This window comes from Hypomesus nipponensis, chromosome 2 (genome assembly GCF_054491055.1).
Source record: "Hypomesus nipponensis isolate SF chromosome 2, ASM5449105v1, whole genome shotgun sequence".
Lineage (NCBI taxonomy): Eukaryota > Metazoa > Chordata > Actinopteri > Osmeriformes > Osmeridae > Hypomesus > Hypomesus nipponensis.
This window is the reverse complement of record NC_140362.1, coordinates 1862923-1890274: the sequence shown is the minus strand read 5'-3', so window position 1 is coordinate 1890274 and position 27352 is coordinate 1862923. Positions and strand designations below refer to the sequence as shown.

The 27352-nt window shown below is 51.5% G+C and overlaps 1 protein-coding gene across 1 annotated transcript; it reads right to left on the bottom strand.

The window, feature by feature from the left end:
- Positions 1 to 386: 386 nt before the first annotated feature.
- On the bottom strand, positions 387 to 16420 carry rspo1 (R-spondin 1). The gene is made up of 5 exons (XM_084669189.1): positions 15915 to 16420; positions 11132 to 11323; positions 8009 to 8152; positions 5234 to 5443; positions 387 to 568 (listed from the first exon to the last, which is right to left on the bottom strand). Exons 1-5 carry the CDS (start codon positions 15997 to 15999, stop codon positions 387 to 389), a joined length of 813 nt encoding a protein of 270 aa, XP_084525315.1. The 5' UTR covers positions 16000 to 16420.
- Positions 16421 to 27352: the final 10932 nt, after the last annotated feature.

Below are 27352 nucleotides of genomic sequence, written 5' to 3'. Positions count from 1 at the left end.
TCATTCGCAGGTCAAGACCAGACTCAGACCAGTCAACCTGGTACCTTTCAGCCCTCCCAGTAGAACCTCCCGGTAGAACCTCCCGGTTCTCCCCTAGCAGAACGTCTGACCCCAAACTGCCCCTCAGGAAGGTCCAGCCGTAACACGTCCAGCCGGTGTCAGACGTGTCTTCCTCCGCCTCCCTCCATCCTCCCGTTCCCCTCGGACAGTTTGGTCGTTTATTGCAGCAATCCTCCAGTTCTCTCAGAGCATCACCCAGAATGCATAGCAGCATCACCCCTCCTCCTTCCTCAGCCTGACTGGGTCCAGGGCCGGCTGCCGCAGGTGGGGTTTAGTCTCCTCGTGGTTCCCCTGCGCCCCCCCCCCCCCCCCCCCATGGCGACCGGCTAGGTCACAGGACTGGGTCTGGTGGTGAGGCTGGGCGCCGTGGTAACCCGGTGTTGCCCCTTCTTCTTCTTGCCCCCTCCTCTTGCCCCCTCCCTCCCGCCCCGCCCCCCCTCCTTCCTGCCCCCAGGCTCCCGCTCTTTCTTCTTCTGCTCCCCACTTCTCTCTCCTTTGTTCTTACGATCTGAGGGGGGAAACAACAAACAGGATTTAACAACGTGCGTGTGTCCAGCGACAAACGTCAAACGGTTTTTATCAGTTATTAATGTCATTATTGTGGTGGTCATTAGAATTCCCCTTATTGGGAGACCTGAGTTTGAATCCAGCTCATACCATCTCCCTATATTTACCTATAATTCTTCACTGTCTATCGGATTAAAGTACAAATATATGAAATACATACAAATTTATTTCAGAATTCCCTTATTATGAGGCTTTTAACAAACCATATCTAAACTTTCTTGTTTTTAATACTACGAGTGAAGCAGAGAGCCCTGAGTGGCATGTCCAGCTACTGAAGATTGCCGCCATGCATGCTGGGAAGTGTGACCGCGGGACCCATTCATGACATTATCATGACATTATCATGCCGACGCACAGCCGCCGGCGCACAGTTGACAGGAGACACACAGCAGAGCCTGATAGACCGTAACTCCAGACCGGAAAATAACGATCCAGCCTCGGCGACAAAGCCTGAACCAGACACGTCCTAGCAACAAACATGCCGCGGCAGACAGAACATTAGAGCACATGTAAACATCTGGAGGTGACTGAGGTGAACTTCACTTTTCTCGACCCCCCCCCCCCTCTCCTAGCTCCTGCCGCTCTAGTGCTTGTCACTCATCCTAAGTGTGTAATTGCTCTCTAAAAACAAACAGCCGGTAGAAGAGCGTTCCATGTAGGCTACGCTGGATGAGGAACAAAAACCTTGTACAGCCGAGATTGGACTGAAGCAAGCACACTTTTGAAGAGGGAAGAGGGCTACCTACACCTTAGCCTACATGGCTAATTCCGACCCCGTCCATGAAAGCATGTTGTTCTGTGTGAGCACCAACAGGTTACATGGGACACTCTTTGATGCTAATTGCACCCAAACCGCTAGCGAAATGAGATAAACATTTCCGAGCGCTAATGATGGCAGTGGTGGATGAGAGGGCTGGTTGCTAGAAGGGAACGTCTGTTAGTGTCAAGTGTCAGACAGTGATTGTTTACGTAGGGCTGATGAGGAGCAGCCAGACTCCTAGATGTTTACTATGAACGTTGTGTTGCCAGAATCAGTGTCCGTGGCAACAGAGTCAACACCGGAGGCAGGGCTGGAAAGCCTTGGCTGGATGTTGGACCGCAGGGACACTTGTTTTTGAGCCTACAGGTGTATGTTTACCAGGCCTTCATGTGTTCTCTGAAGTCTCAAAAATAATATACAAATAAAATGGTTTACTCATTTTAGCGCCGGTAATAATCGCCTCAGCATTTAATACAAATTGGTTTTAATCAGTAATGTAAATACAAGATGTTTCATACGGTTCCATGGGCGAGGGATATAGGATAAATGAATAGATCCCGCCGGCGTGGATGAAGTCGAACACACCGAATGTCTATAGGTACGTTCGACTTCATGCAGCGCCGGCATCGTCTGCAGCTGCCTGCAGCCCGGCTGACTTGAAGCAGCCAATGGCATTCTCAGCTTCAAGGCAGCTGCCTGCAGCCGACTGTCGGCGCCGCCGGCGCTGCATGAAGTCGAACACACCTTTTGTAAGTCCTTTAACTTTCAGCAAGCATGTGACCTTAAAGCTGGTCTCAATTGGTTACTTGAAGATTCTCCTCAGGGGTTCCCTGGCGAATCAGAATTGGATACCATGTTATTTTATCCAATCCGATTGATTCTCGAATCTCGACACCTGTCATTCTTCTTCACGCCCCTTAGCGTGCAGGTGATACCGTCACTCCGCCAAAACCCTGCAAGCTGACCATCACACTGATCACTTTCATACAGGCAATGGCAGCAGTTAAACCAAATCCTGTCATTGATTTACAAAAAAAAAAAAACGTTCACAAGGCATTTGCCTGAGGATAAAGCAGGGCAGTAATCATCATTTATATCGGGGGGGACACATCCCCCCAATATTCAAATCTAGTCAAAATGTCCCCACCAATATATTGATATGAAAATATAAATAAAATATAAATGTGCTACGCTACGTCAGGCAACGACGCACGCTCCCCCGCTAGTTACTGGCGACCCTCGCTGGACAGCAGGAAGTGCTGGAGCCATATTTTGGGAGACCACGGCAACGGAGACATGGCAAAGATGCAAAGGACACCTGGCACCCCGAGCATGGGCCTATATCACACAAATGATCAGAGCAGAGATAATCCATATCTAAATGGGTGCACCATCCAGGGAAATGTACAAATAAATGTCTACAAATAGGAAAGGAACACTCATCTGGAATGTTGTCATTTTTTGAGGAGCCCAGAGAAGCCCAGAGGAGCGGAGAGGAGCGGAGAGGAGCGGAGAGGAGCGGAGAGGAGCCCAGGGCTTTTGGAGACTTTCTGTTTCTAAGATCCGCAGAGAGGCCTCAGTGTCGTGTCGACGTTTAGATTCAATATCGGGTTGTATTTAGCGGATGCTTTTATCCAAAGTCCAATAACACAATTAGAAAGTAGGCAATGTAGTGTAACTAAGTAGGTGACATGTTGTGAGGTCAGTGATGTTGAGGTGCTTTGTTGTTGTGCTGTGTGTGCTGTTGTCGAGGTCTTTATTAATATCATATCTGTATATCACGTCTGTTACTGTCTGACGATTGCTGTAGGCCCACAATGACTTCACGAAAAGGACCAATCAACTAACCATGGGCCTGTCTATCTACAGCAGAGCATCAAGGGTCGGTAATGTCAGGAGTCAGTGTCAAGAACTCTTATAGTTGTGACAGTATTTCAGTTAAGGACAACATGCCCTCTGACCTCTGTTGCCCTCTTTCTATCCAGCCCAAACACCGACACTTGACATAAGCAATCACACGTCGATCAAAGCCGCTTGTGAAGACACTGGAAGGAGTAAGGCAGAGCGTGGCCAAATCTCCACTAAGCGTGAGATCTACAGACCAGTAAATCAGCGGTTATACAAGCACTGCCCCCCGTGTTCTCTGCAGCGGTTACCGGGTGAACGTTCCATGCGCTGCTGCTGGGCTTGCAGCGTGCTGCAGCAGCGCATGGAGAGGAAAAGGCCGGTGAAGACAAAGGGGTAGGCCAGGGTGAGGACCACACGGTACACAACACACACAAGTTCATCCACCAGAGAACACCGTTCATCTGTGCGCCTTGGAGCGTCTTCCCGTTTTCATAACAGCTTCCTGTCTCGGAATAGCGTGGAGGAGGGGGAGCTAGCCAGTTTACAGATCGAATCTCTCCCAACCCGATCTAGACCGATAGCTAACTAAATCAGGATTCATTTCGGGAGTCTCAATCCCGCTTCTCACCAGCAAGGAGACCACCCACTCCCCCCCGCCCTCCCCCCCGCCCTCCCCCCCCTCCCCTTCCCCCCTCCCCCCAGGATAGTGGTGTCAGCCGTGCTGTATACGGGCCCTCGTCTCTCCCTGTGACCCAGCAGCACTCAGTATGCTGTCCTGGCAGCCTGTGAAGAACTTTTATGGGCCAGTTTATAATATTTCACTGTTAATTATTCTTCTGAATCCGTGGTGGAAATTCTTTCCAGCATGCAGGCGTCACGCAGTGGAAATATGCGTCTCATTTTTCAAACAGAGCTGTCAGACCTTACCGCCCCCCCCCCCCCCCCCCCCCCACACACACACACACACACACTCCACTTCACTAAAGAATCACAAGCCAGCCTTTTCTTTGGGCTTCTCTCTCTATGTATTATGTAAAGATATCTAAAGATATCATATTAATATTTCTGGGAAAGAAATTGGACTTGGTACCCTTGAAGCTTCCCCAGGTTTTGTACAGTGAGTGACCCTTGCGTTTCAAATGATCTGTTGCTTATTTCAATATTGTAAACTAGATCTGTTCTCTGGAGTTACCCAACATGCTGTTCCTCAGCCCTCCAGCCCGGCTGTTCCTCAGCCCTCCAGCCCGGCTGGGTTCTGTTAAGCGTGCCTCTCTCTCATAAAGTTTGGGAGTATTGCTTGTTTACAACGGCCGTTAAAGAAGTCAAGCCTTCCAACTTTGGTTGAAAATGTACTTTAATTAGACAACCCAATAAAACAATATCATGGATTAGAGCGAGGACTTAGACTGTGCTAATGGGGAGATAAAATTCAGAGCCAAGTGCCCACTCCCACACCCTGACTAGCGGTATAAAAATGTTCCTTTAGCAGGTAATACCTCGAAGCTTGCTGTGTGTGTGGTGTGTGTATGTCTGTGTGTGGGGTGTGTGTGTGTGTGTGTGGGGTGTGTGTGGTGTGTGTGTGTGTGGGGTGTGTGTGTGGGGAGGTTCTCTAAATGCTCTGAATCTCAGCCTCGGGTCATAAAGTTCTGACAGGTATTTTTTACTGCTAAGGCAGAAAATCTTGAAGTTCCTTTAAACCAACTGACTTCAAGGAAACCCTCTGAAGTTGCCTCAGTCTTATTATGTCCTGGGTATCTGACCACATTCAAGTATTTTAACAACTCAATCCCGGTCCAGAGGAGAATTAAGAACTTCTAACTATGTTGACTGAACGTAGGAACTTTGTATTTTTCCACTTCCTGTCTCTATTCATATCCTGCTGTGGGTGACGTGGATCATGTGACGAGGGTGACGTGGGTCATGTGACGAGGGTGACGTGGGTCATGTGACGAGGGTGTGGAGAGTGTATCATGTGACGGCGTCTGTGACAAGTCTCACCTCCCTTCCCACAGGCTGTCCTCTGGACGACGCACCTCCGTGTCTCAGTGGGCGGGGAGCAGGGCTGCGGGGAGGAGGGCGTGGAGGGGGTCTCTGGGCTGGGCGTCTGTGTCTGTTCCCTCACACGGCTCTGGGTGCCCTTCTTGAAGCCACAGGTTTTATCCTTCTTCATACAAGGACCCCACGCACTCCACTCCCCCATCTCACACTCTGCAGGCGGAGACAGATGGACACACAGGGACTTTCAATACTGTCAATACATACACAGGTAGTTTACTGTTGACAGATGAACAGAGAGAAATAGACTTTACTGTAACAGATGGAGATAGAGTTTACTGTCTATAGATTAACAGATAGATATAGTTTACTGTCTATAGATTAACAGATAGATATAGTTTACTGTCAGTAGATTAACAGATAGATATCGTTTACAGTTGATAGATAAATGTAGTTTACTGTTGACAGATTATGAACAGATACAGAGGGATAATAGATCAGACAGGATGTGTGGATGGATATTAGGACACAGGTAGATAATAGATCATACACATAGATAACAGAACCTGGAGAAGTGCAGCAAGGGGAAGGTTGGAGCAGGCAGAGGAAGGTTGGAGCAGGCAGGGGAAGGTTGGAGCAGGCAGGGGAAGGTTGGAGCAGGCAGAGGAAGGTTGGAGCAGGCAGGGGAAGGTTGGAGCAGGCAGAGGAAGGTTGGAGCAGGCAGAGGAAGGTTGGAGCAGGCAGAGGAAGGTTGGAGCAGGCAGGGGAAGGTTGGAGCAGGCAGAGGAAGGTTGGAGCAGGCAGAGGAAGGTTGGAGCAGGCAGAGGAAGGTTGGAGCAGGCAGGGGAAGGTTGGAGCAGGCAGAGGAAGGTTGGAGCAGGCAGAGGAAGGTTGGAGCAGGCAGAGGAAGGTTGGAGCAGGCAGGGAAAGGTTGGAGCAGGCAGAGGAAGGTTGGAGCAGGCAGAGGAAGGTTGGAGCAGGCAGGGAAAGGTTGGAGCAGGCAGAGGAAGGTTGGAGCAGCCAGGGGAAGGTTGGAGCAGGCAGAGGAAGGTTGGAGCAGGCAGAGGAAGGTTGGAGCAGGCAGGGGAAGGTTGGAGCAGGCAGAGGAAGGTTGGAGCAGGCAGAGGAAGGTTGGAGCAGGCAGGGAAAGGTTGGAGCAGACAGAGGAAGGTTGGAGCAGGTAGAGGAAGGTTGGAGCAGCCAGGGGAAGGTTGGAGCAGGCAGAGGAAGGTTGGAGCAGGCAGGGGAAGGTTGGAGCAGGCAGAGGAAGGTTGGAGCAGGCAGAGGATGGTTGGAGCAGGCAGAGGAAGGTTGGAGCAGGCAGAAGAAGGTTGGAGCAGGCAGAGGAAGGTTGGAGCAGGCAGGGGAAGGTTGGAGCAGGCAGGGGAAGGTTGGAGCAGGCAGAGGAAGGTTGGAGCAGGCAGGGGAAGGTTGGAGCAGGCAGAGGAAGGTTGGAGCAGGCAGAGGAAGGTTGGAGCAGGCAGAGGAAGGTTGGAGCAGGCAGGGGAAGGTTGGAGCAGGCAGGGGAAGGTTGGAGCAGGCAGAGGAAGGTTGGAGCAGGCAGGGGAAGGTTGGAGCAGGCAGAGGAAGGTTGGAGCAGGCAGAGGAAGGTTGGAGCAGGCAGGGGAAGGTTGGAGCAGGCAGGGGAAGGTTGGAGCAGGCAGGGGAAGGTTGGAGCAGGCAGAGGAAGGTTGGAGCAGGCAGGGGAAGGTTGGAGCAGGCAGGGGAAGGTTGGAGCAGGCAGGGGAAGGTTGGAGCAGGCAGAGGAAGGTTGGAGCAGGCAGAGGAAGGTTGGAGCAGGCAGGGGAAGGTTGGAGCAGGCAGGGGAAGGTTGGAGCAGGCAGGGTGAGTCAGCAACTGTCCCCACAACCACAGCACAGTGTTTGTTTACTTCTGACAGAGGCGTTTCCTAAAGACAACTAACAAGGCAGCAGCCAGCAGGCAGCAGGCAGCAGCCAGCAGGCATCAGCCAGCAGGCCTCCCTCCAGAGTTCAGCTCCATGGGTGAAACAAGAGAAACAAGACAAAGAAGCAAGATAAAAGTAAAACACCCTCTCTCTCTCTCTCTCTGTCTCTCTCTCTCTCTCTCTCTCTCTCTCTCTCTCTCTCTCTCTCTCTCTCTCTCCTCTCTCTCTCTCTCTCTCTCTCTCTCTCTCTCTCTCTCTCTCCTCCCTTTCTCTCTGTCTCTCTCTCTCTACACCCTCTCGCTCTCCTCTCTCTCTCTCTCCTCCCTCTGTCTCTCCTCCCTCTCTCTCTCTCTCCTCCCTCTCTCTCTCCTCCCTCCCTCCTTCTCCCCTCCCTCTCCCCATCTCTCCTCCCTCTCTCCCTCCCTCCCTCTCTCTCTCCTCCCTCTCCCCCCTCCCCCCTCTCTCTATCTCCTCCCTCTGTCTCTCCTCCCTCTCTCTCTCTCTCTCTCTCTCTCTCTCTCTCTCTCTCTCTCCTCCCTCTCTCTCTCACTCCTCCCTCCATCCCTACCTCTCCCCTCCCTCTCACCATCTCTCCTCCTCTCTCTCTCTCTCCCTCCCTCCCTCTCTCCCTCCTCTCCCCCTCTCTCCTCCCTCTCCCTCTCTTTCCTCCCTCCCTGTCTCCTCCCCCTCTCCCCTTTCACGATCCTTCCCCTCCTCCCTCCTCCCTCCTTCCTCTATCCATGCTCTCAGTCACAGGTCAGATTTTCAGCCACTTAAACATTCAGCGTTCACCTCCAGCAGGCAGGGTGAGCCCACGTGGGGTCAGGGGTCAGGGGTCAGGGGTCAAAGCTGAGAGGTGACATGTCGCTCACCTACACACTCCATGGTTCCGTTGGTGGTGCTCAGTCCCTCGGGGCAGTGAAGGAGGCACCGTCCTCTGTGAGAATACAAGCCCTCCTTACATTTTGTGCAAAAATTTCGATTGAAACACGCCTCACAGTTTTCTATTTTACATTCTGGAAGGAAGAGAGGAAAGAACACAAACAAGACAACAAAAACCAGACGTGAGTTTTGGAGAGAGATGAAGGAGCAGAGGCGTAGTCCTGGTGTGTGATGGTGTTCAGAGGCAGCATGGCATGTATCTGGAACAACACACATTTATAGGCACAATTTGTAGTCCCTGAGTTCATGCAAGCAGTATATTTATGGTGAGCATCCATCCACCCTGAGGACAAATAGCCCCTGGACTGCTCCGAGGGTCCCTCAGGGAGTACAAGAATGTTACTAGATTTGTATCGCCTGTGAGAGATTTACTGGTGATAAAAAATTGGTATAGCGTGCTCAGGGGGTTTTCATGAATAACACTGATCTCTTAAAAGCCCAGCTCAGCATCTTCCTCATCCGATACAGCGAGAAGGCTGGGACGAGCCCAGGCCAAGAGGGAAGGAAAAAGACCATTTGTCCATTTGTCCCCTTCCGTATATCACTGCAAACATAACTAAGTCATTGCAATATTTATAGCATGCAAGGAAGGCACTTGTACAGATTATAAACACATAATAAGCGTTTTTTAAGTTGAACATAAATTGAACACATATATTATGTGTTACAAAACATTGGTGTGTGTTCCCTGGGTAATGCTCTTGAGAAAATGTCATTGTAATTGTGCCCCCCAAAGTTTAAATCAAATTATCGGTGGTTGGGGGCCGGGGGGGGTGCTGGAGGGTGGGGGGCCGGGGGGGTGGGGGGCCGGGGGGGGCGGGCGTTCGGAGGGTGGGGGCCGGGGGGGGCGGAGGGTGGGGGGCGGAGGGTGGGGGGCTGGGGGGGGGGGCGGAGGGTGGGGGGCCGGGGGGGGCGGGCGTTCGGAGGGTGGGGGGCCGGGGGGGCGGAGGGTGGGTGGCGGAGGGTGGGGGGACGGGGGACGGGGGGGCGGAGGGTGGGGAGGGCAAGGACTTCTCACACTTTGCTGTGTGCAATCTATAGACACAGACTAACCATCTTTCCTCAATCAAATCCCTGAGATTACGATGAGATTAAGGAGAGATTACATAGAGATTATGGGTAGATACCCACACGTCTCCAGACAAATTGTATTGAAACAAGCAGCGTTGTACAAAGATGTGATGGATGTGGTTTCCAGTAGGGAGGCAGAGGCCTTCTGGACAGTAGACTTTCCGGGAGAGGCAGAGTCAATAAATGGTATCTAAACTGACTCAGTACGAGGCTGTAGATCATAGAGGTCCGAGGCCAGCGTAGAGGCTAGAGTAGAGGCTAAAGTAGACCCCGGAGTAGAGGCCAGAGCAGAAGCTAGAGAGATGCTGGAGTAGAGGTTAGAGTGAAGGCTGGATAGAGAAGGTGGAGTAGAGGTTAGAGTGAAGGCTGGAGAGAGAGGCTGAAGTAGAGGCCAACACAGTGGGCCACTCCAGCTATCTGCTCAGAAGCCACCAGGAGAGAGACCAGGCCAGGAGAGAGACTAGGCCAGGATAGAGACCAGGCATGGAGAGAGACCAGGCCAGGATAGAGACCAGGCATGGAGAGAGACCAGGCCAGGATAGAGACCAGGCATGGAGAGAGACTAGGCCAGGATAGAGACCAGGCATGGAGAGAGACTAGGCCTGGAGAGAGACCAGGCATGGAGAGAGACCAGGCCAGGAGAGAGACTAGGCCTGGAGAGAGACCAGGCATGGAGAGAGACCAGGCCAGGATAGAGACTAGGCCTGGAGAGAGACCAGGCATGGAGAGAGACTAGGCCTGGAGAGAGACCAGGCATGGAGAGAGACTAGGCATGGAGAGACCAGGCATGGAGAGAAACCAGGCCAGGGGAGAGGCACCTAGGACACCTCTGCCCATCTGATAGATATTACAAGGATGTTGTAACAGGGAGGGTACCAAACACACAAACAAAACAACGCAAAACAAGAAAAGAAAAACTCGAAAAAGGTCCTGCTGTAATGAAATATAATGACTACAAGATGCTGTGCTCTTTAATCAAAATGTTGATTTGCTCTATAAAAACAATCCACTGGTAATGTTTACCTCTGGTGGAGAGTTGTGGTGTGGCTAGCAGGAACACAGTCCATGTAGAAGGTCATATCACCCTAGCATACAACTGATCTCCTTAGAGCTCGTCAGCTGGGCGGCTGGAGAGGGAGGTGACAGTACTGTACGGCTTCGCCTCAATGAGCACAACAAAACGGACGTATTTCTCTCTCCTGATTCTGAGAAATCTACTTGTGATTTGAGGCCATGCACGTGTAGTGTGAACAAACCCAGAACTAAATGAATCCCACATTAAGGGTTCGAGTTACAGTCATGTTCCTGTGTTTGTGTAACGGTAAACTGCCTTAACGTGGCTTGGCGTGAACCATGTGCATGCAAGCCACACTAAAAACAAATATCCGCTACAAAAACAGACACAAGAACGTAAGAAATATTTTGGGATTTTCATTTGGTTCGGTTTTCCACCCACAATTAAAAGACTGTTGGCGTTCCTGCGCCAGGAACACAGTGGTGGTTCCACCAGAACATTCCTGGGTTCCACCAGAACAGAGGTGGTTCCACCAGAACAGAGGTGGTTCCACCAGAACATTCCTGGGTTCCACCAGAACAGTGGTGGTTCCACCAGAACATTCCTGGGTTCCACCAGAACAGAGGTGGTTCCACCAGAACATTCCTGGGTTCCACCAGAACAGAGGTGGTTCCACCAGAACAGAGGTGGTTCCACCAGAACTCTCGGCTGGAGGTTTCTGGAGTGTTTATCCCAGATACATCCCTTTCTTCCGGCCGAGCACACTAGCTGGTAGATTCTGTGCATGTATGTGCGGGTGTGCATGTGTGTGTGTGTGTGTGTGTGTGTATGCGAGTGCCCATGTCCCTGAGTAAATCCACATCCAGGTCTGTCCGTCCTGCCTTCCACCAGAAGGAACACACAACCTCTGTTTACACACACCAACGTTGGGGCGTCACCGTGGCAACGCGGAGGGCTGCCTACTCACGGATGCATCTGTTCGTTTCGGGGGTCCTCATGCCATAGTACCCTACTGGGCAGGAGGACAGACACACCCCCATCTGGCGGATGTCGTTCCTCTCCAGGAGGATGAAGAGCCGCGGACGACATTTGAAACAGCCGTTGTATTCAGAACAGCGTTCACAACCGCTGGAACAGGAGGGAGGATCCTCGGTGCTAACTGTGGAGAAGATGGGAGAGGAGGGAGGAAGAGAGGGAAGGAGAGGAGAGGAAGGGGGGTGAGGGAGGGAGGCGAGGAGGGGAGAGGAGAGGAGGAAGAGAGAGAGGGAGGGAGGGAGGGGAGAGGAAGGGGGGTGAGGGAGGGAGGGAGAGGAGAGCAGGGGGGTGGGGGAGGGAGGGAGAGCAGAGGAGAGGAAGGGGGGTGAGGGAGAGGAGAGCAAGGGGGGTGAGGGAGGGAGGGAGGGGAGAGGAGGGAGGAAGAGAGGGAGGGAGGGAGGGGAGAGGAGGGAGGAAGAGAGGAGAGGAGAGGAGGAAGAGAGGGAGGGAGGGAGGGAGAGGAGGGAGGAACAGAGGGAGGGAGAGGAGGGGAGGGAGGAAGAGAGGGAAGGAGAGGAGAGGAGGGAGGAAGAGAGGCAGGGAGGGAGGTGGGAGGGAGGGAGGGAGAGGGAGAGGGAGAGGGAGAGGGAGAGGGAGAGGGAGAGGGAGAGGGAGAGGGAGAGGGAGAGGGAGATGGAGAGGGAGGGAGAGAGAGAGAGCGAGCGAGAGAGCGAGCAAGAGAGGGAGGGAGGGAGGGAGGGAGGGGAAAGAAGGAAAATGGAGAGAGAGACAGAAAAGGGAGGGAAGGAAGCAGGGAGGAAGGTACAGAGGAAGAGAGAGAGAGAGAGAGAGAACACAACCATTACAAACCAACGTCAACAGAAATTGGACACATCTGAAATCAAAGTTTATAGAGAAAATAAGGAGCAGCTGTGATGGTCCAGAGTGAAAGATGCAGCTTCCTGCTACGTACACAGCATACCATGAACCTGACTGCTGGTGATCAGCTGGGGTCAAGGTGCACAGCTAATCCCACAAGTGTCCTTGACAAACACGTTTGTTTGAACGGTTTCTCTCTGTTTACTTGAAACTGTGCTTGAGATCCAGAGCAGATTCTCTCAGGAGAAACCTACAACTGATAAGCCCTCACCTCCTCTCCTTCCCCCACCCCTACCTCCTCTCCTTCCCCCACCCCTACCTCCTCTCCTTCCCCCACCCCCACCTCCTCTCCTTCCCCCACCCCTACCTCCTCTCCTTCCCCCACCCCTACCTCCTCTCCTTCCCCCACCCCTACCTCCTCTCCTTCCCCCACCCCTACCTCCTCTCCTTCCCCCACCCCTACCTCCTCTCCTTCCCCCACCCCTACCTCCTCTCCTTCCCCCACCCCTACCTCCTCTCCTTCCCCCACCCCTACCTCCTCTCCTTCCCCCACCCCTACCTCCTCTCCTTCCCCCACCCCTACCTCCTCTCCTTCCCCCACCCCTACCTCCTCTCCTTCCCCCACCCCTACCTCCTCTCCTTCCCCCACCCCCACCTCCTCTCCTTCCCCCACCCCTACCTCCTCTCCTTCCCCCACCCCTACCTCCTCTCCTTCCCCCACCCCCACCTCCTCTCCTTCCCCCACCCCTACCTCCTCTCCTTCCCCCACCCCTACCTCCTCTCCTTCCCCCACCCCTACCTCCTCTCCTTCCCCCACCCCTACCTCCTCTCCAACTCTTCTCAACCCTGAGCTCAGGCCACCCTGTGTGTCTGGACCAGCCCTGCTCTCCCCCCCCAGACCAGCCCTGCTCTCCCCCCCCAGACCAGCCCTGCTCTCCCCCCCCAGACCAGCCCTGCTCTCCCCCCCAGACCAGCCCTGCTCCCCCCCCCAGCCCAGCCCTGCTCTCCCCCCCCAGACCAGCCCTGCTCTCCCCCCCTAGACCAGCCCTGCTCTCCCCCTAGACCAGCCCTGCTCTCCCCCCCCAGACCAGCCCTGCTCTCCCCCCCAGCCCAGCCCTGCTCTCCCCCCCCAGACCAGCCCTGCTCTCCCCCCCTAGACCAGCCCTGCTCTCCCCCCCAGACCAGCCCTGCTCCCCCCCCCAGCCCAGCCCTGCTCTCCCCCCCCAGACCAGCCCTGCTCTCCCCCCCAGCCCAGCCCTGCTCCCCCCCCTAGACCAGCCCTGCTCCCCCCCCTAGACCAGCCCTGCTCTCCCCCTAGACCAGCCCTGCTCTCCCCCTAGACCAGCCCTGCTCTCCCCCTAGACCAGCCCTGCTCTCCCCCTAGACCAGCCCTGCTCTCCCCCTCAGACCAGCCCTGCTCTTCCCCCATGAACCCCAGACCATCCCTCGCTTTCCAGCCAGCCAGTAATTCAAAATGATTGCTTAGAGAAAAGCGTGTCAAAGTGCACATTCTGTTTCTATGGGCCTCTGCGTTCTGCGACTGTGGTGATGTTGCTAAGGTTGAGGGCGCTGTGTGGTTCTGGTGTGCACGTGTGCGGAGTACACCCAGGGCAGACGCCTCGCTCAGATAAGACGGTGACAGCATTTATCCTGTGGACGCAGGAACCATGGCAACACAGCAGGTGCTGCCGGGGTCTTTTCACTGCTGTTTACAATCACACGTGTCATATTTAACCCCTTGGGGGGAGGGTCAGGAGGTTCAATGGAAGGGGGGGGGCAGAGAGTGAGTGGCGGTTAGGAAGTTAGAGAGGGAGGAGGGTGAAGGGGGGCATGGTGGGTGGGGGCAGATGACGGGAGTGGGGGAGCAGGGAGGTCGGGGGATGAAGGGGTGAGGGGGTGAGGGGATGAGGGGGTGAACTGTTCCTCCAGGAAGGCCGTGTTGTGACGGCTGGTTACTCCTGCATACAGTGGGCCCATGAGCGGGAGAGAGATAGAGAGAGAGAGAGAGAGAGAGAGAGAGAGAGAGAGAGAGAGAGAGAGAGAGAGAGAGAGAGAGAGAGAGAGAGATGTTAGCTGCTATGCTTGATTGCTACATTCCATCCCGGTCTCTCTCTCTGAGAACAGGAGAAACAAATATCTGGAGATCAGCTGGGAGTTCAAGCCAGAACCAGATCTCCGTTTGCTTCCATATAAAATCAACGCGCTGGACAGGAATGATCTTTTTATATTGTTTTATATCACGTTTTACACTCGTTTTCTGCTCTGGTGTGCTCAGGTGTGACCACCTGTTTTGTAACAGACCTGTTTCTACCGGACGCTGTGTTGTACAACATCAAGAGCTGTGTGCCTCGCAGGTGCAGAGGAGAAGCTACAGATCATGGGGGTGTAGTGGGGGGTGTAGTGGGGGGTGTAGTGGGGGGTGTAGTGGGGGGTGTAGTGGGGGGTGTAGTGGGGGGTGTAGTGGGGGGGGGCTTTGGGGCTTCAGCAAGGGGGGTTGAAGGGGGGGTCATTGTACAAGCAGCTCATCTCAGGTAGCACTGAGATCCCTCCCTCACCCCGCTGTCACCCACACTGCTAATAATCCCCACAAGCTCTGCCTCTGCCGTCAGAGTCAGCGAGTCAGCGAGTTAGCGAGTCAGCGAGTCAGGACAGAGAGCCGGATGAAGCGGATAGCAGAGGATGAATCCATCTCAAAGCCCACTGTAAACACACTTAATACCCGTAAAGTCTCAACATAAACCCAGAGAAGCAGGATCGTGAGCAGAGTTTGAAAGGGCGTGCGCTGGGAGGAAACTGTGAAGCCGCTATAATCCCTCCTGGGTTAGGGTTAGGCCAAACTAGACTGGAGTGGAGAGACATAAACAACATGTCATATTTACTGTGGATGTTTATAAGAGCTACCTTACCTTACCAAGTGAGAGATGCAGTGGTGATCACTCCAGAGGAGGGGGAGAGGAGAGGTGTGGGGGGGAAGGGGGAGGAGAGGGGGGAGGAGAGGGGGGGGGGACAGGGTGAGAGGAGACGAGGGGAGAGGAAAGGAGATGAGGGGAAAGAGAGAATAGAAGAGGAGATGAGGGGAGAGAGGTGAAGTGAGATGAGAGCAGAGGAGAGAATAGGAGAGGAAACGAGGGGAGAGGAGATGAGGGGAGAGGGAACAATGGGAGAGGAGAGGATATGAGGGCAGAGGAGGGGAGGGGAGACGAGGGCAGAGGAGACGAGGGCAGAGGATATGAGGGCAGAGGAGGGGAGGGGAGAGGAGACGAGGGCAGAGGAGACGAGGGCAGAGGATATGAGGGCAGAGGAGGGGAGGGGAGAGGATATGAGGGCAGAGGAGGGGAGGGGAGGGGAGGGGAGGGGAGGGGAGGGGAGGGGAGGGGAGGGGAGGGGAGGGGAGGGGAGGGGAGGGGAGGGGAGGGGAGGGGAGGGGAGGGGAGGGGAGGGGAGAGGATATGAGGGCAGAGGAGGGGAGGGGAGAGGAGGCGAGGGCAGAGGAGGGGAGGGGAGAGGAGGCGAGGGCAGAGGAGGGGAGGGGAGACGAGACGAGGGCAGAGGAGGGGAGGGGAGAAGATATGAGGGCAGAGGAGGGAAGGGGAGAGGAGACGAGGGCAGAGGAGGGGAGGGGAGAGGAGGCGAGAGCAGAGGAGGGGAGAGGAGAGGATATGAGGGCAGAGGAGGGGAGAGGAGACGAGGGCAGAGGAGGGGAGAGGAGACGAGGGCAGAGGACGGGAAGGGAGAGGAGACGAGGGCAGAGGAGGGGAGAGGAGACGAGGGCAGAGGAGGGGAGAGGAGACGAGGGCAGAGGAGGGGAGGGGAGAGGACACGAGAGCAGAGGAGGGGAGGGGAGAGGATATGAGGGCAGAGGAGGGGAGGGCAGAGGAGAGATGTGGGGAACTCACTTCGTCTCTGTCTGGACAGTTTGAGGTCGCTGTGTCCCATGGAGCTAAGGTAGAGCATCGCCAGCACCAGCAGTCCCAGCTGCATAGTCCCTCCGGCCGGGCACACTGGCCCCGCAGCCTCCCGTCCAGACAGGGGCCCCTTTACCAGGCTGGGGCCCACTCCCTCTGGGGAGAGGATGAGGCTGGGGCCGACTCCCTCTGGGGAGAAGATGAGGCTGGGTGCACCTCGCTTGGGATCCTCTCTGACTCTCTCTCTAGATCGCTCTTTATTTGTCTTAATCACTATCTCTCTCAATCACTGTCTCTCAGTCACTCTCTCAATCACTTTCTCTCATAAATCTCTCAGTCTCTCTCTCTAATGGTCGCTATGTCTCCGTCCCCCCTCTGCAGAGAACCATGTTTCAGTCGTGAGTCCAAATACGGCTGTCTCCATACTGGTGGGGGGCGTGCTGGTCTGTGGGGGCGGGGTGAGTTAGCAGGGCAGTTTCAGGTGACTGAGGTGCAGAGGCAGAGGGAGGATGGAAGGAGAAGAGAGTGTGGAACTCTCATCGGTTCAACCCATGAAGCTGGAGGTGGACAGGTGGGGGGAGGGGCGGGGTGGCAGGGAGGGAAGGGAGGGAAGGGGGAGTTCTAAACACAGCAGAGATGAAGGGAGGAAGGTTGTAGACTCCTACGCGTCACAACGCATCAGGCTGGGCCAGGCCCTGCAGGGAGGGAGGGAGGGAGGGAGGGAGGGAGGGAGGGAGGGAGGGAGGGAGGGAGGGAGGGAGGGAGGGAGGGAGGGAGGGAGGGAGGGAGGGAGGGAGGGAGGGAGGGAGGGAGGGAGGGAGATGGAAGGGGGAGGGAGGAGAGAGAGAGAAGTATGCATCAGATGAACAGCCAACTAATTGTGATTTAGTGATTTTTGCAACAAAAACGAAATGGTATCAAACTCAACCTTGGCATTAGTAAAATACTTTTTTAAACTTTTGCAACTGACTTGAGAACATAAATTCTCCACAAAGCGGGGAAACAAACTAAACCATGATCTTGTTGTAGGAGAAGACTTGTTAATGCCAAACAATGTCCTGAGAAGACGCATTAAGTTTGTTTAATCAGATTCAGTACTAAGGCATTCAAATGGCTGCTGGGTAAACACACGCCAACAACAATGGAACTGAAAGACCACAACTTGGTTTTGGTCGCAGCTTTTCAAACTGGCTCCGTGATCGAACGATGCGTTAAATATGTTGACTCAACTCTGCTGCCCTCCACAAACAGACCGTTCAACTGTCTTTAGACTGGGGGAAACACACACACAAGATAAAGTCAGATTTGGTACAAAAACGTAAATAAGCTTGAAATATTTTTCAGGAAAACTGGGTAATATAACAAGTTTACAAAAAGTGATCATTATGTGTCAGTAACAACGTCCCTGTCTAAAGACTAGGGGGTCATGTGACCAGCTAGACCGCACTGCAAGCAGAGAAAACATAAATTGATGCCCCTCTCGTCGTTAGTTGCTTTAATAATCTATCAGTGCCACCACAATTCTAGCTCTACAGCACAAATACAGGAAAGACAAAGCTGACTAAGTATTAGCTAACTGGTTGGTAGCTAGTACAGTAGCTGGCAAACACAGCTGGTGCATCCTGTGCTTTGGATAACTAGATTATCTGCTACAGAAGAGAACATCCTAGCAGGCAGAAGGTACCATTTTCCTCAACTGGAGAAGCCGGCTGTGCTGTAGATTCAGATCTGACCCCCGGACCGGTAAATTGAGAACTACTTAACTATGCTGTGTGGGAATCACTGGAGCTAACCCGTTGGAGGGCGTACAAAAAGACATGGTGTTGATATAACAGCCTGGAAACATAGCTAGCTACATGTTATCACCCTGTACTTTGCCTGTGGGTTTTGTACTGCTGTCTTGCAGTTTTTGGTAGCTAGCTAACTCCCAGAAGTTAACAAGCTACTAAATTGATTTTCTACTATAGGTAATTGCGCGTTGGTTTTTGACATTGTGATATTCAGAAATTCAGTTAAGGCTTTGGATGTTGGTGTGCCACACCAAGATTATCACTGCCCCCCGCCACACACACACACACACACATGAATAACGCCTGGCTGTGCCATTGATCAGGATGACTCTCGTCTACATGTCCACAACCTCAGATCTGTCCCTCCAGATGGTCCTGTCACACATGCCTGACCTTCTGCTGTCAGGACGTAGGAGGCCAGGTAGATAAAGGTAGATTTGATCCAGGAAATAGACTATTTTGAAAAACAACAGATCTTTCTTTTCCACGCGTTGTTAACAACAACAGAGAAAAATGATGAACAAATGAAAAAGCGACTTGTGTCTGATTGTGAGAGCAGATAACAGGAGTCTGAAAACACATGGAGAGATTTGTATTTTGTTGGGAAGGAAGATGTTTCCACAAAGCAGTATTTTTCTATATTGTGAAACAATATTACAGTAATGCTAGCAGAGAAAGTATTTAATGACAGGGTAATTCAGGCTCATTCATCATCCCTGTAACAAGCTCTCCTTCCTGGGGACAGACTGGGAAGAAACACTGTGGGTTAGCAGACACACACACACACACACAGCACACGCACACAGCAGAAATACACAAACACACATGCAAAACAAATACACCCACGCATCCTGTACACGCACACAAACAAAGCAGACCCACACACACACATAGCAGACACACACACACACACACAAACAAAGCAGACCCACACACACATAGCAGACACACTCACACACACACACACACACACACAGCAGACACATTTACACACAAAGCAGACGCACACAGCAGACATACAACGCACACACCAACACACACACACACTCTGTACACACACAGACACACACACTCTGTACACACACAGACACACACACACTCTGTACACACACAGACACACACTCTGTACACACACAGACACACACACTGTACACACACACACACACTAGGGGTGTGACAACTCTCCAAATCCACAATTCGGTTCATAACCTCTTTTTGAATAAATCCTGAGCTAATTAAACTAGCCGCAGGCCTGATAACTATAACATAATTGGACATCAAATGATCAAGTGACCCACGCAGGAAGGCCACAGAGTGAGTGTTGTGTGTCAACAGACTGACAATCACCTAAAGACACTGCCAAATGTAAATATCTACATTACCAAGATTTTCAAGATAGAGTCTGGGTCAGGATTATTGTTTTATTCCTTCACACTGTCTGCATGACCACAGGCTACTCCTCGACAGCTTGTTTTCCTTTGGAGGTGAGAATGAGACCAAATCTCTTCGACACCTTCATCTATATTTATCAGCAGGAGCCAAATATATGGAGTGTTTTTACTCTAACCACAGGGTTGTTGATGCAGTCGGAGAATGGAGAGAGGGAGAAGGAGAGGGACAGAGAGAGAGAAAGAAAGAAAAAGAGAGAGTGAGAAAAAGAGGAAAGAAGAGAGAGAAGGGTGAGGAAACGAGAAAAAGACAGGGAGAGAGAGATAGAGGGAGAGAAAGACAGGGAGAGAGAGATAGAGGGTGAGAAAGACAGAGAGAGAGAGAGATAGAGGGAAAGAAAGACAGAGAGAAAGAAAAAAGAGAGAGAAGGAAAGAGGGGACAGAGAATGAGGGAGGAAGACAGAGGGAAACAGAGAGAAAGAGAGAGAGAGGCCCCATCTCTGCCAGGATAAGGTTGGCCCAGTCTTTCAGTCCCACCACTTCCCTTAACCTGCCAACCAGACCCCATCACTACCACCTCCAAACCCCTCCATTACCACCTCCAAACCCCTCCACTACCACCTCCAGACCCCCTCCACTACCACCTCCAGACCCCCATCACTATCACCTCCAGACCCCCATCACTACCACCTCCAGACCCCCATCACTACCACCTCCAGACCCCCATCACTACCACCTCCAGACCCCCATCACTACCACCTCCAAACCCCTCCACTACCACCTCCAGACCCCCATCACTACCACCTCCAGACCCCCATCACTACCACCTCCAGACCCCCTCCACTACCACCTTCAGACCCCCATCACTACCACCTCCAGACCCCCATCACTACCACCTCCAAACCCCTCCACTACCACCTCCAGACCCCCATCACTACCACCTCCAGACCCCCATCACTACCACCTCCAGACCCACTCCACCACCACCATCCACTTCCAGACCCCCTCCACTACTACCTCCAGACCCCCATCACTACCACCTCCAGACCCCCATCACTACCACCTCCAGACCCCCTCCACTACCACTTCCAGACCCCCTCCACTACTACCTCCAGACCCCCTCCACTACCACCTCCAGACCCCCATCACTACCACCTCCAGACCCCCATCACTACCACCTCCAGATCCCCATCACTACCACCTCCAGACCCCTCCACTACCACCTCCAGACCCCCATCACTACCACCTCCAGACCCCCATCACTACCACCTCCAGACCCCCATCACTACCACCTCCAGACCCCTCCACTACCACCTCCAGACCCCCATCACTACCACCTCTACCTGGAGCATTAAGCCACAGACAGGCTCTGACAGAAACAAACATGGGTGGAGAGAAAGAGAGAGAAACAGAAACAAAGAGAAATAAAGAGAAATGAAGAGAGAAAGGGAAAGAGAGAGAGGAAGAGAGAGAGCAAGAGAGCAAGAGATAAGGAAAGAAAGTTCCCTAGAAATGTGAACGCCAGACCCACTCCACCACCACCATCCACCTCCAGACCCCCTCCACTACCACCTCCAGACCCCCTCCACTACCACCTTCAGACCCCCATCACTACCACCTGCAGACCCCCATCACTACCACCTCCAAACCCCTCCACTACCACCTCCAGACCCCCATCACTACCACCTCCAGACCCCCATCACTACCACCTCCAGATCCCCATCACTACCACCTCCAGACCCCTCCACTACCACCTCCAGACCCCCATCACTATCACCTCCAGACCCCCATCACTACCACCTCCAGACCCCAGTCACTACCACCTACAGACCCACTCCACCACCACCATCCACCTCCAGACCCCCTCCACTACCACCTCCAGACCCCCATCACTACCACCTCCAGACCCCCATCACCACCACCTCCAAACCCCTCCACTACCACCTCCAGACCCCCATCACTACCACCTCCAGACCCCCATCACTACCACCTCCAGACCCACTCCACCACCACCATCCACTTCCAGACCCCTCCACTACCACCTCCAGACCCCCATCACTACCACCTCCAGACCCCCATCACTACCACCTACAGACCCACTCCACCACCACCATCCACCTCCAGACCCCTCCACTACCACCTCCAGACCCCTCCACTACCACCTCCAGACCCCCATCACTACCACCTCCAGACCCCCATCACTACCACCTCCAGATCCCCATCACTACCACCTCCAGACCCCTCCACTACCACCTCCAGACCCCCATCACTATCACCTCCAGACCCCCATTACTACCACCTCCAGACCCCCATCACTACCACCTCCAGACCCCTCCACTACCACCTCCAGACCCCCATCACTACCACCTCTACCTGGAGCATTAAGCCACAGACAGGCTCTGACAGAAACAAACATGGGTGGAGAGAAAGAGAGAGAGAGAAACAGAAACAAAGAGAAATAAAGAGAAATGAAGAGAGAAAGGGAAAGAGAGAGAGGAAGAGAGAGAGCAAGAGAGCAAGAGATAAGGAAAGAAAGTTCCCTAGAAATGTGAACGCCAGGCTGGAAGCCAAGAAGGCGAGGGGCCTGCTCTCCAGGATCTCAACCCTAGGATCATCCATTAAACTGACACTACCTCAACCCTAGGATCATCCATTAAACAGACACTACACCTCCACTCCTCCCATTCCCCCCTTCACCCCGACCGCCAGATGACACCCTCACCCCCTCATCAAATAGTCAGGAGATTAAATTGCCCGCTTTGTAAGTTCTGTTTGATTTATCAATTATTCAAGCAGGTTGCAGTGAAAGGGAGCTCCCACTGTGGGGATTTGTTGAACCTGAGAAGGTGGTAGAACTCATAGCTGTGAGTATGCCCTGGACTGACCCCTGGACTGACCCCTGGACTGACCCCTGGACTGACCCCTGGACTGACCCCTGGACTGACCCCTGGACTGACCCGTGGACTGACCCCTGAACTGACCCCTGGACCGACCCCTGAACTGACCCCTGGACTGACCCCTGGACTGACCCCTGGACTGACCCTGGACTGACCCCTGGACTGACCCCTGGACTGACCCCTGGACTGACCCCTGAACTGACCCCTGGACTGACCCTGGACTGACTCCTGGACTGACCTTCGGGCTGACCCCCCTAGCTGGCTGGATCGATCACAGCAGAACACAGCACAGAGGACTGGACACGGCTGAATCTGAGATTTCACCCGGGAAATTGTTTAGTGTTGCGCCTAAAATACAATGTTGTTTTTGTGATATTGCAGATTTTATGGTTGCATTGTGGTTGAGATATTGTTGTTGCACCGTGCTGGTAGCTGAGATGTGGTTCCTCTGCACTGTGATGGGGTAAATACAGACGGTTTCTCAACTCTGACCACAGAAACGCTGTTGGAACTGTGCACTTCTGATCCTCTGATCATCTCACTCTCATTTCTCTCTGAAATCTCTGCTCGTCCCCTGGGCTCATAGAGAGTCTGTAGATCTCTCTCTCGTCCAGGACAGAGCAGTCTGTAGATCTCTCGTCCAGGACAGAGCATTCTGTAGATATCTCTCTCGTCCAGGACAGAGTATTCTGTAGATATCTCTCTCGTCCAGGACAGAGCAGTCTGTAGATCTCTCTCTCGTCCAGGACAGAGCAGTCTGTAAATCTCTCTCTCGTCCAGGACAGAGCAGTCTGTAGATCTCTCTCTCGTCCAGGACAGAGCAGTCTGTAAATCTCTCTCTCGTCCAGGACAGAGCAGTCTGTAGATCTCTCTCTCGTCCAGGACAGAGCAGTCTGTAGATCTCTCTCTCGTCCAGGACAGAGCAGTCTGTAGATCTCTCTCTCGTCCAGGACAGAGCAGCAGACCAGGCCTATCTCCACAGCGTCCAGGACAGAGCATGGGCAGCTGCCTGGGACGAGACAGACTGACACCTACTGCTGTCCACCCTCTCTCTCTCCTACTGTCCTCTATGTCGCTCATCCTCTCTCTTTCTTCACTCTCTCATTTTCACTTGCTCACTTCCAATCTGTCTCTATCTCTATTTTTCTATCTCTCTGAAGCGTAATACCACAGGCTGAGGATTTAGGAGACTGTGGTGAGACGTGTGTGTGCCCGTGTGTGAGAGAGTGTATGAGACTGAAAACCAGAGAAATGGAATGAGAAGGGAGAGTGGGGGAGAGAGAGAGAGAGAGAGAAAGGCGAGAGAGAGAGAAAGGAGAAAAGCCTTTTGAAATCAACTGTCATGCTGCTGTTGTTGAACATATGGAGTGCCAGACTAAATGCCTCATTTCCACCCAATCATATCTCGCAGTTTGATGATGCTTGAAACAGCTTTCCTGCGGCCGATCACTCGTTAAATACATCAATGAAGGCTTCAGGGTGTTCAAAAATACCTTTTCAGAAAACCTTTTTTGAATCTTTTCATTGATATTGTTATCATAACGACTATTGAAAATGTTTTATTTTCATGAAAAGTATATTTATAAACTAAAACGTAAAAAATGTATTGAAAGGTCTACAATTCTTTCTTATGTTAACTTTGTTTAAATTATTGATCCGACTCTAAGTTCATTAAGGTTATTATTTTCATTAACATGTTTTTAAACAGTAAATACGCACAACTGTCAAATATTTAGAAGACTAATTTCTGAATAATTATTTTGGTATTTTCATCCATCATCTGGTCTTCTGCTTATATACTACCTAAGCTACAGATATAATAGACCTACAGTAGAAAATAACGTGTATGTAATAACGAATGTGGTTCATTATTAAAGAATGAATTACACAAATTGCTACCGGAGTTTTTTTGCCTATCCTGCTACCTACTATTTGTAGAAAAAACGATTGGTGTTTTTGAATAAAAAGCGACCGGGAGAAAGTGATCAACTCACCTGTGCATGACGAATCTCATCTTACGTCCCAGTGCCTGCTCCGGTCTCTATTGCCTTTTTTATAAGGGAAATCCTTTACTTGTTTGGTTCCAAATAACTCCTCCTACATGACACCTCCACACCAGTAGACAAAGAGAAACATGTTCTCTATCATCATCGTTTAACACACAAAAATATCCGTTGCTTTTAATTTCGCTAAACGTTGCCAGTATTATAAAGGCAACACATAGGAAATCATTCGAGACCACTGTGCCAGACCCAGTAGGTTACCAAATGTATCATTAAATGTGAATTCCGATTGCTAATGCTTGTCTTTTTCTCTCCGTTATCTTTAGATTCACGGGTTGAGCACCTTTAAAGACGCTCTTACAAGTCATTCGAAGCTCGTTTCCACATAAATCCACTTATAAGCGTCGGAGTGCATCCAAGTCCGGCAGGTCAGTTGGGATGTAAGCTGCCAGCCCCTTCAGCTGCCGAGGCATGAGTTCAGCGGTGGCCCCTCCCCTCATCCCTCACTGACAAGCCTGGCTTTGCTTACTGAGCGTCGGCAAGCCCGTGATGGACCGAGTTGGGGAACGTAGACTGCCGGATGGTCATGACTATAGAGGAAGGGCAATTTTGAATGCAATAGTGATTTACCAATCTACACACGCACTTGTATTGCATAAGTATCTGCTGAACAAATTAATGAGGAGATCAAGGTGACACATATTGGACTTGTTGTCCACCTTTCCATTAATACATCACATATTTGGTCATAATTGCATTATGTAGCTTAATTATTCAACGATTATTATAGACGATCTACATTTACATTTAGTCATTCAGCAGACGCTCTTATCCAGAGCAACTTACAGTAGGTACAGGGACATTTCCCCCGAGGCAAGTAGGGTGAAGTGCCTTACCCAGGGACACAACGTAATTTGTTACGGACGGAAATCGAACCGGAAACCTTCTGATTAATAGTCCGATTCCCTAACCGCTCAGCCATATGACCCCCACAATCTATCGTCATTCTGCCATCTACCTGTCAAGGTAAGGTATAGGGTTAACTGGCTGCACGCAGACACAGCAGCTTACCGGAGGCAAGGGCGTAACCACACATTCTTTGGGGGGGTCGTGTCCCCCCCAATATTGAGCAAATACCAATCTGTCCCCCCCCAATATACAGCAGAAAATATGTAAAAGATATGTTTTCCTTTTATGAACCCTGTCAATGGATTGGTCTTTTGTTAAGACTTATTTATTTTCAATTTATTTCTGTTTGTTTGTTAAGAAAAACAAGTGTGTGAATCCCCACACCGAATTGTACACTTGTGTGATTTTGTTTGAATACACCTTGCGTCGTTCTCTGTTGTCATGGTTACCCAACACTTTTTCGTCAGTCAGTTGAGAGCAAAGAAAGGAGTGTTAGTGAACTTGTTGGAGAGGAGGTAGACTAGGCTGATGGAGGATTTGAGGTTACCTAGAAAGCCGAGAAAACTGGACCAGCAGCCAAGCATAGGCGCTCTTTTTCAGACAGTAAGTAACTTGATAACAAGCTAAATAAGCAAAGGGGCAGTCACTGTTCGGAGAAATTAAACTATTCCTTTAGATGTGAATTCAAATGGTCAATGTAGCTAGTCCTCGAAACTATGTTCTAAATGTGCACATTTTCATGTTTAAAATACAATTGTGGCAATGCACTCAACAACAAAATAAAAATGTGGGGAAGGGTATTCATTTGGACCCCCCAATGTCTAAACCATGGTTACGTGATCGGAGGTACGACAACAATGGTTTTGGTGCGAGACTGGAATGTCATAACGCCAGGCAGGGAGCATCCCTGCATCCGCTATGTAAAACGATTCTGCCAACAAGCTTTTTGGAAAAAAATGAAAAGGACTGTAGTGAAATGTATTGAACATCTTGGTGTGGCACACCAACATCCAAAGTGAATTTCAGGAATTATTTTATGCTGTTGCAGTATAGACTAGTTGAAAGCAATATGACAGTTAAGGAATCGTATAGGCAACTGATATACAGTAGGCTAGCCTACTTTGGTTTCTCATTTTACAATTAATTAAACTAATTGTCTGATGTGCACAGAGTAATATGGGTGTGGTTGACATTTTGAGTAATTAATAAATAAAACATTTTATTCCAGACTGGGGAAGGGGGGCCAGGGGGGGGGGGCGAATCAAGGTGTATCAGGGTGGCCGTCCCCCCCTGGCCCCCCCTTTGGCGGTGTCACTGGAGAGGCTGTGAGGTGAGGATGGCAGGGGCCCAGGACTGACGTAGTTTGGGACTCGAGTGATTCTTCTGAAGTCAAGCGATAGAATCTGAATCTGTATTAGTGCAAAAAAGTAGTCTGTCCCATTTACGATCATTGGTCTTCAAATTGTAAGTTCCCAAAACACAAACAGAGAGGAATTACTTTATTAGTCAAAGTAGGTCAGGAATGGAGGACAGTGTGAATCCTAAATGGTAGGCCTACTACAGTACACACACTTTCACAATAACAAAACAAACAAAACATTCACAAAGCAATAACAAAACAAATATAAAACAAAAAAGAAAACTTGTATCAAAGCAACAGTGGAATTTGATCCTGCTTCCTTCTGTCAAATGCTTACTGAGCTATAGCCTACCCAAAGATAATCTGACAAATATGGACTTCTAAATCTTGATATTCTGGTGTACTTTGTCTGCGTTATATGAAAGTCGCTTTGGATAAAAATCTGCTAAATGAATAAAATGTAAAACTGTAATATTCTGCTTCCCCTGCATGCGCGGTATGCTACTGTGTATGTTGTCCTCCAGTGGAGAGCAGAGCTAACCGCTACCAGTGGACTCGGGGGTTTAAAGAGTCCTGCTCACCGTTCGTGACTCGCTCCATGTGGTTTGAGTTTGCGAGGGAACACCTCTGTTTTCCTGCAGCCTGCTGTGAGCCAGCTCTCACAGGAAACGTCAACTGACTAAATGGTCTCATTACCACTGGGATTAACGTCGTCCGACAATGCGTTTCGGCGTGGGCCAAGGAACATCCCCTAGTTACGGATATTGACATGCTCGTAGATGGGAATGCATGGTTTTTAATCGGGAGCAGAATGCGTAAAAATCTGCTTTGGATGCAGACAACTTTTATAGGATGAAATAAGTATAGCGTTAAAGATAAAAGATAATGATGAATAGTTATTGTCGACTGGCAAGCTAGTGTGGCCGAGAATTACATATCCGGTTCTGTGTTGTTGTGTGGATGTATGTGTTCACAGCGGTGGTCTGTGTGTGTTTGGTAATCCTAGTTTTTTCATGTGCTGACAGATTGGCGAGGTTGTTAAGTGTTATATAGGAAGGGTAACATAAACTGTGGATTCATT

What these genes read in the sequence shown, in the direction of transcription:
- rspo1 (XM_084669189.1), bottom strand. Translation starts at nt 15,999, where the DNA reads ATGCAGCTGGGACTGCTGGTGCTGGCGATGCTCTACCTTAGCTCCATG. An exon ending in CGGAACCATGGAGTGTGTAG is followed by an intron (nt 5,444 to 8,008) that starts GTGAGCGACATG and finishes CTCCGCCTGCAG; the next exon opens with AGTGTGAGATGGGGGAGTGG. An exon ending in GACAGCCTGTGGGAAGGGAG is followed by an intron (nt 569 to 5,233) that starts GTGAGACTTGTC and finishes TTCCCCCCTCAG; the next exon opens with ATCGTAAGAACAAAGGAGAG.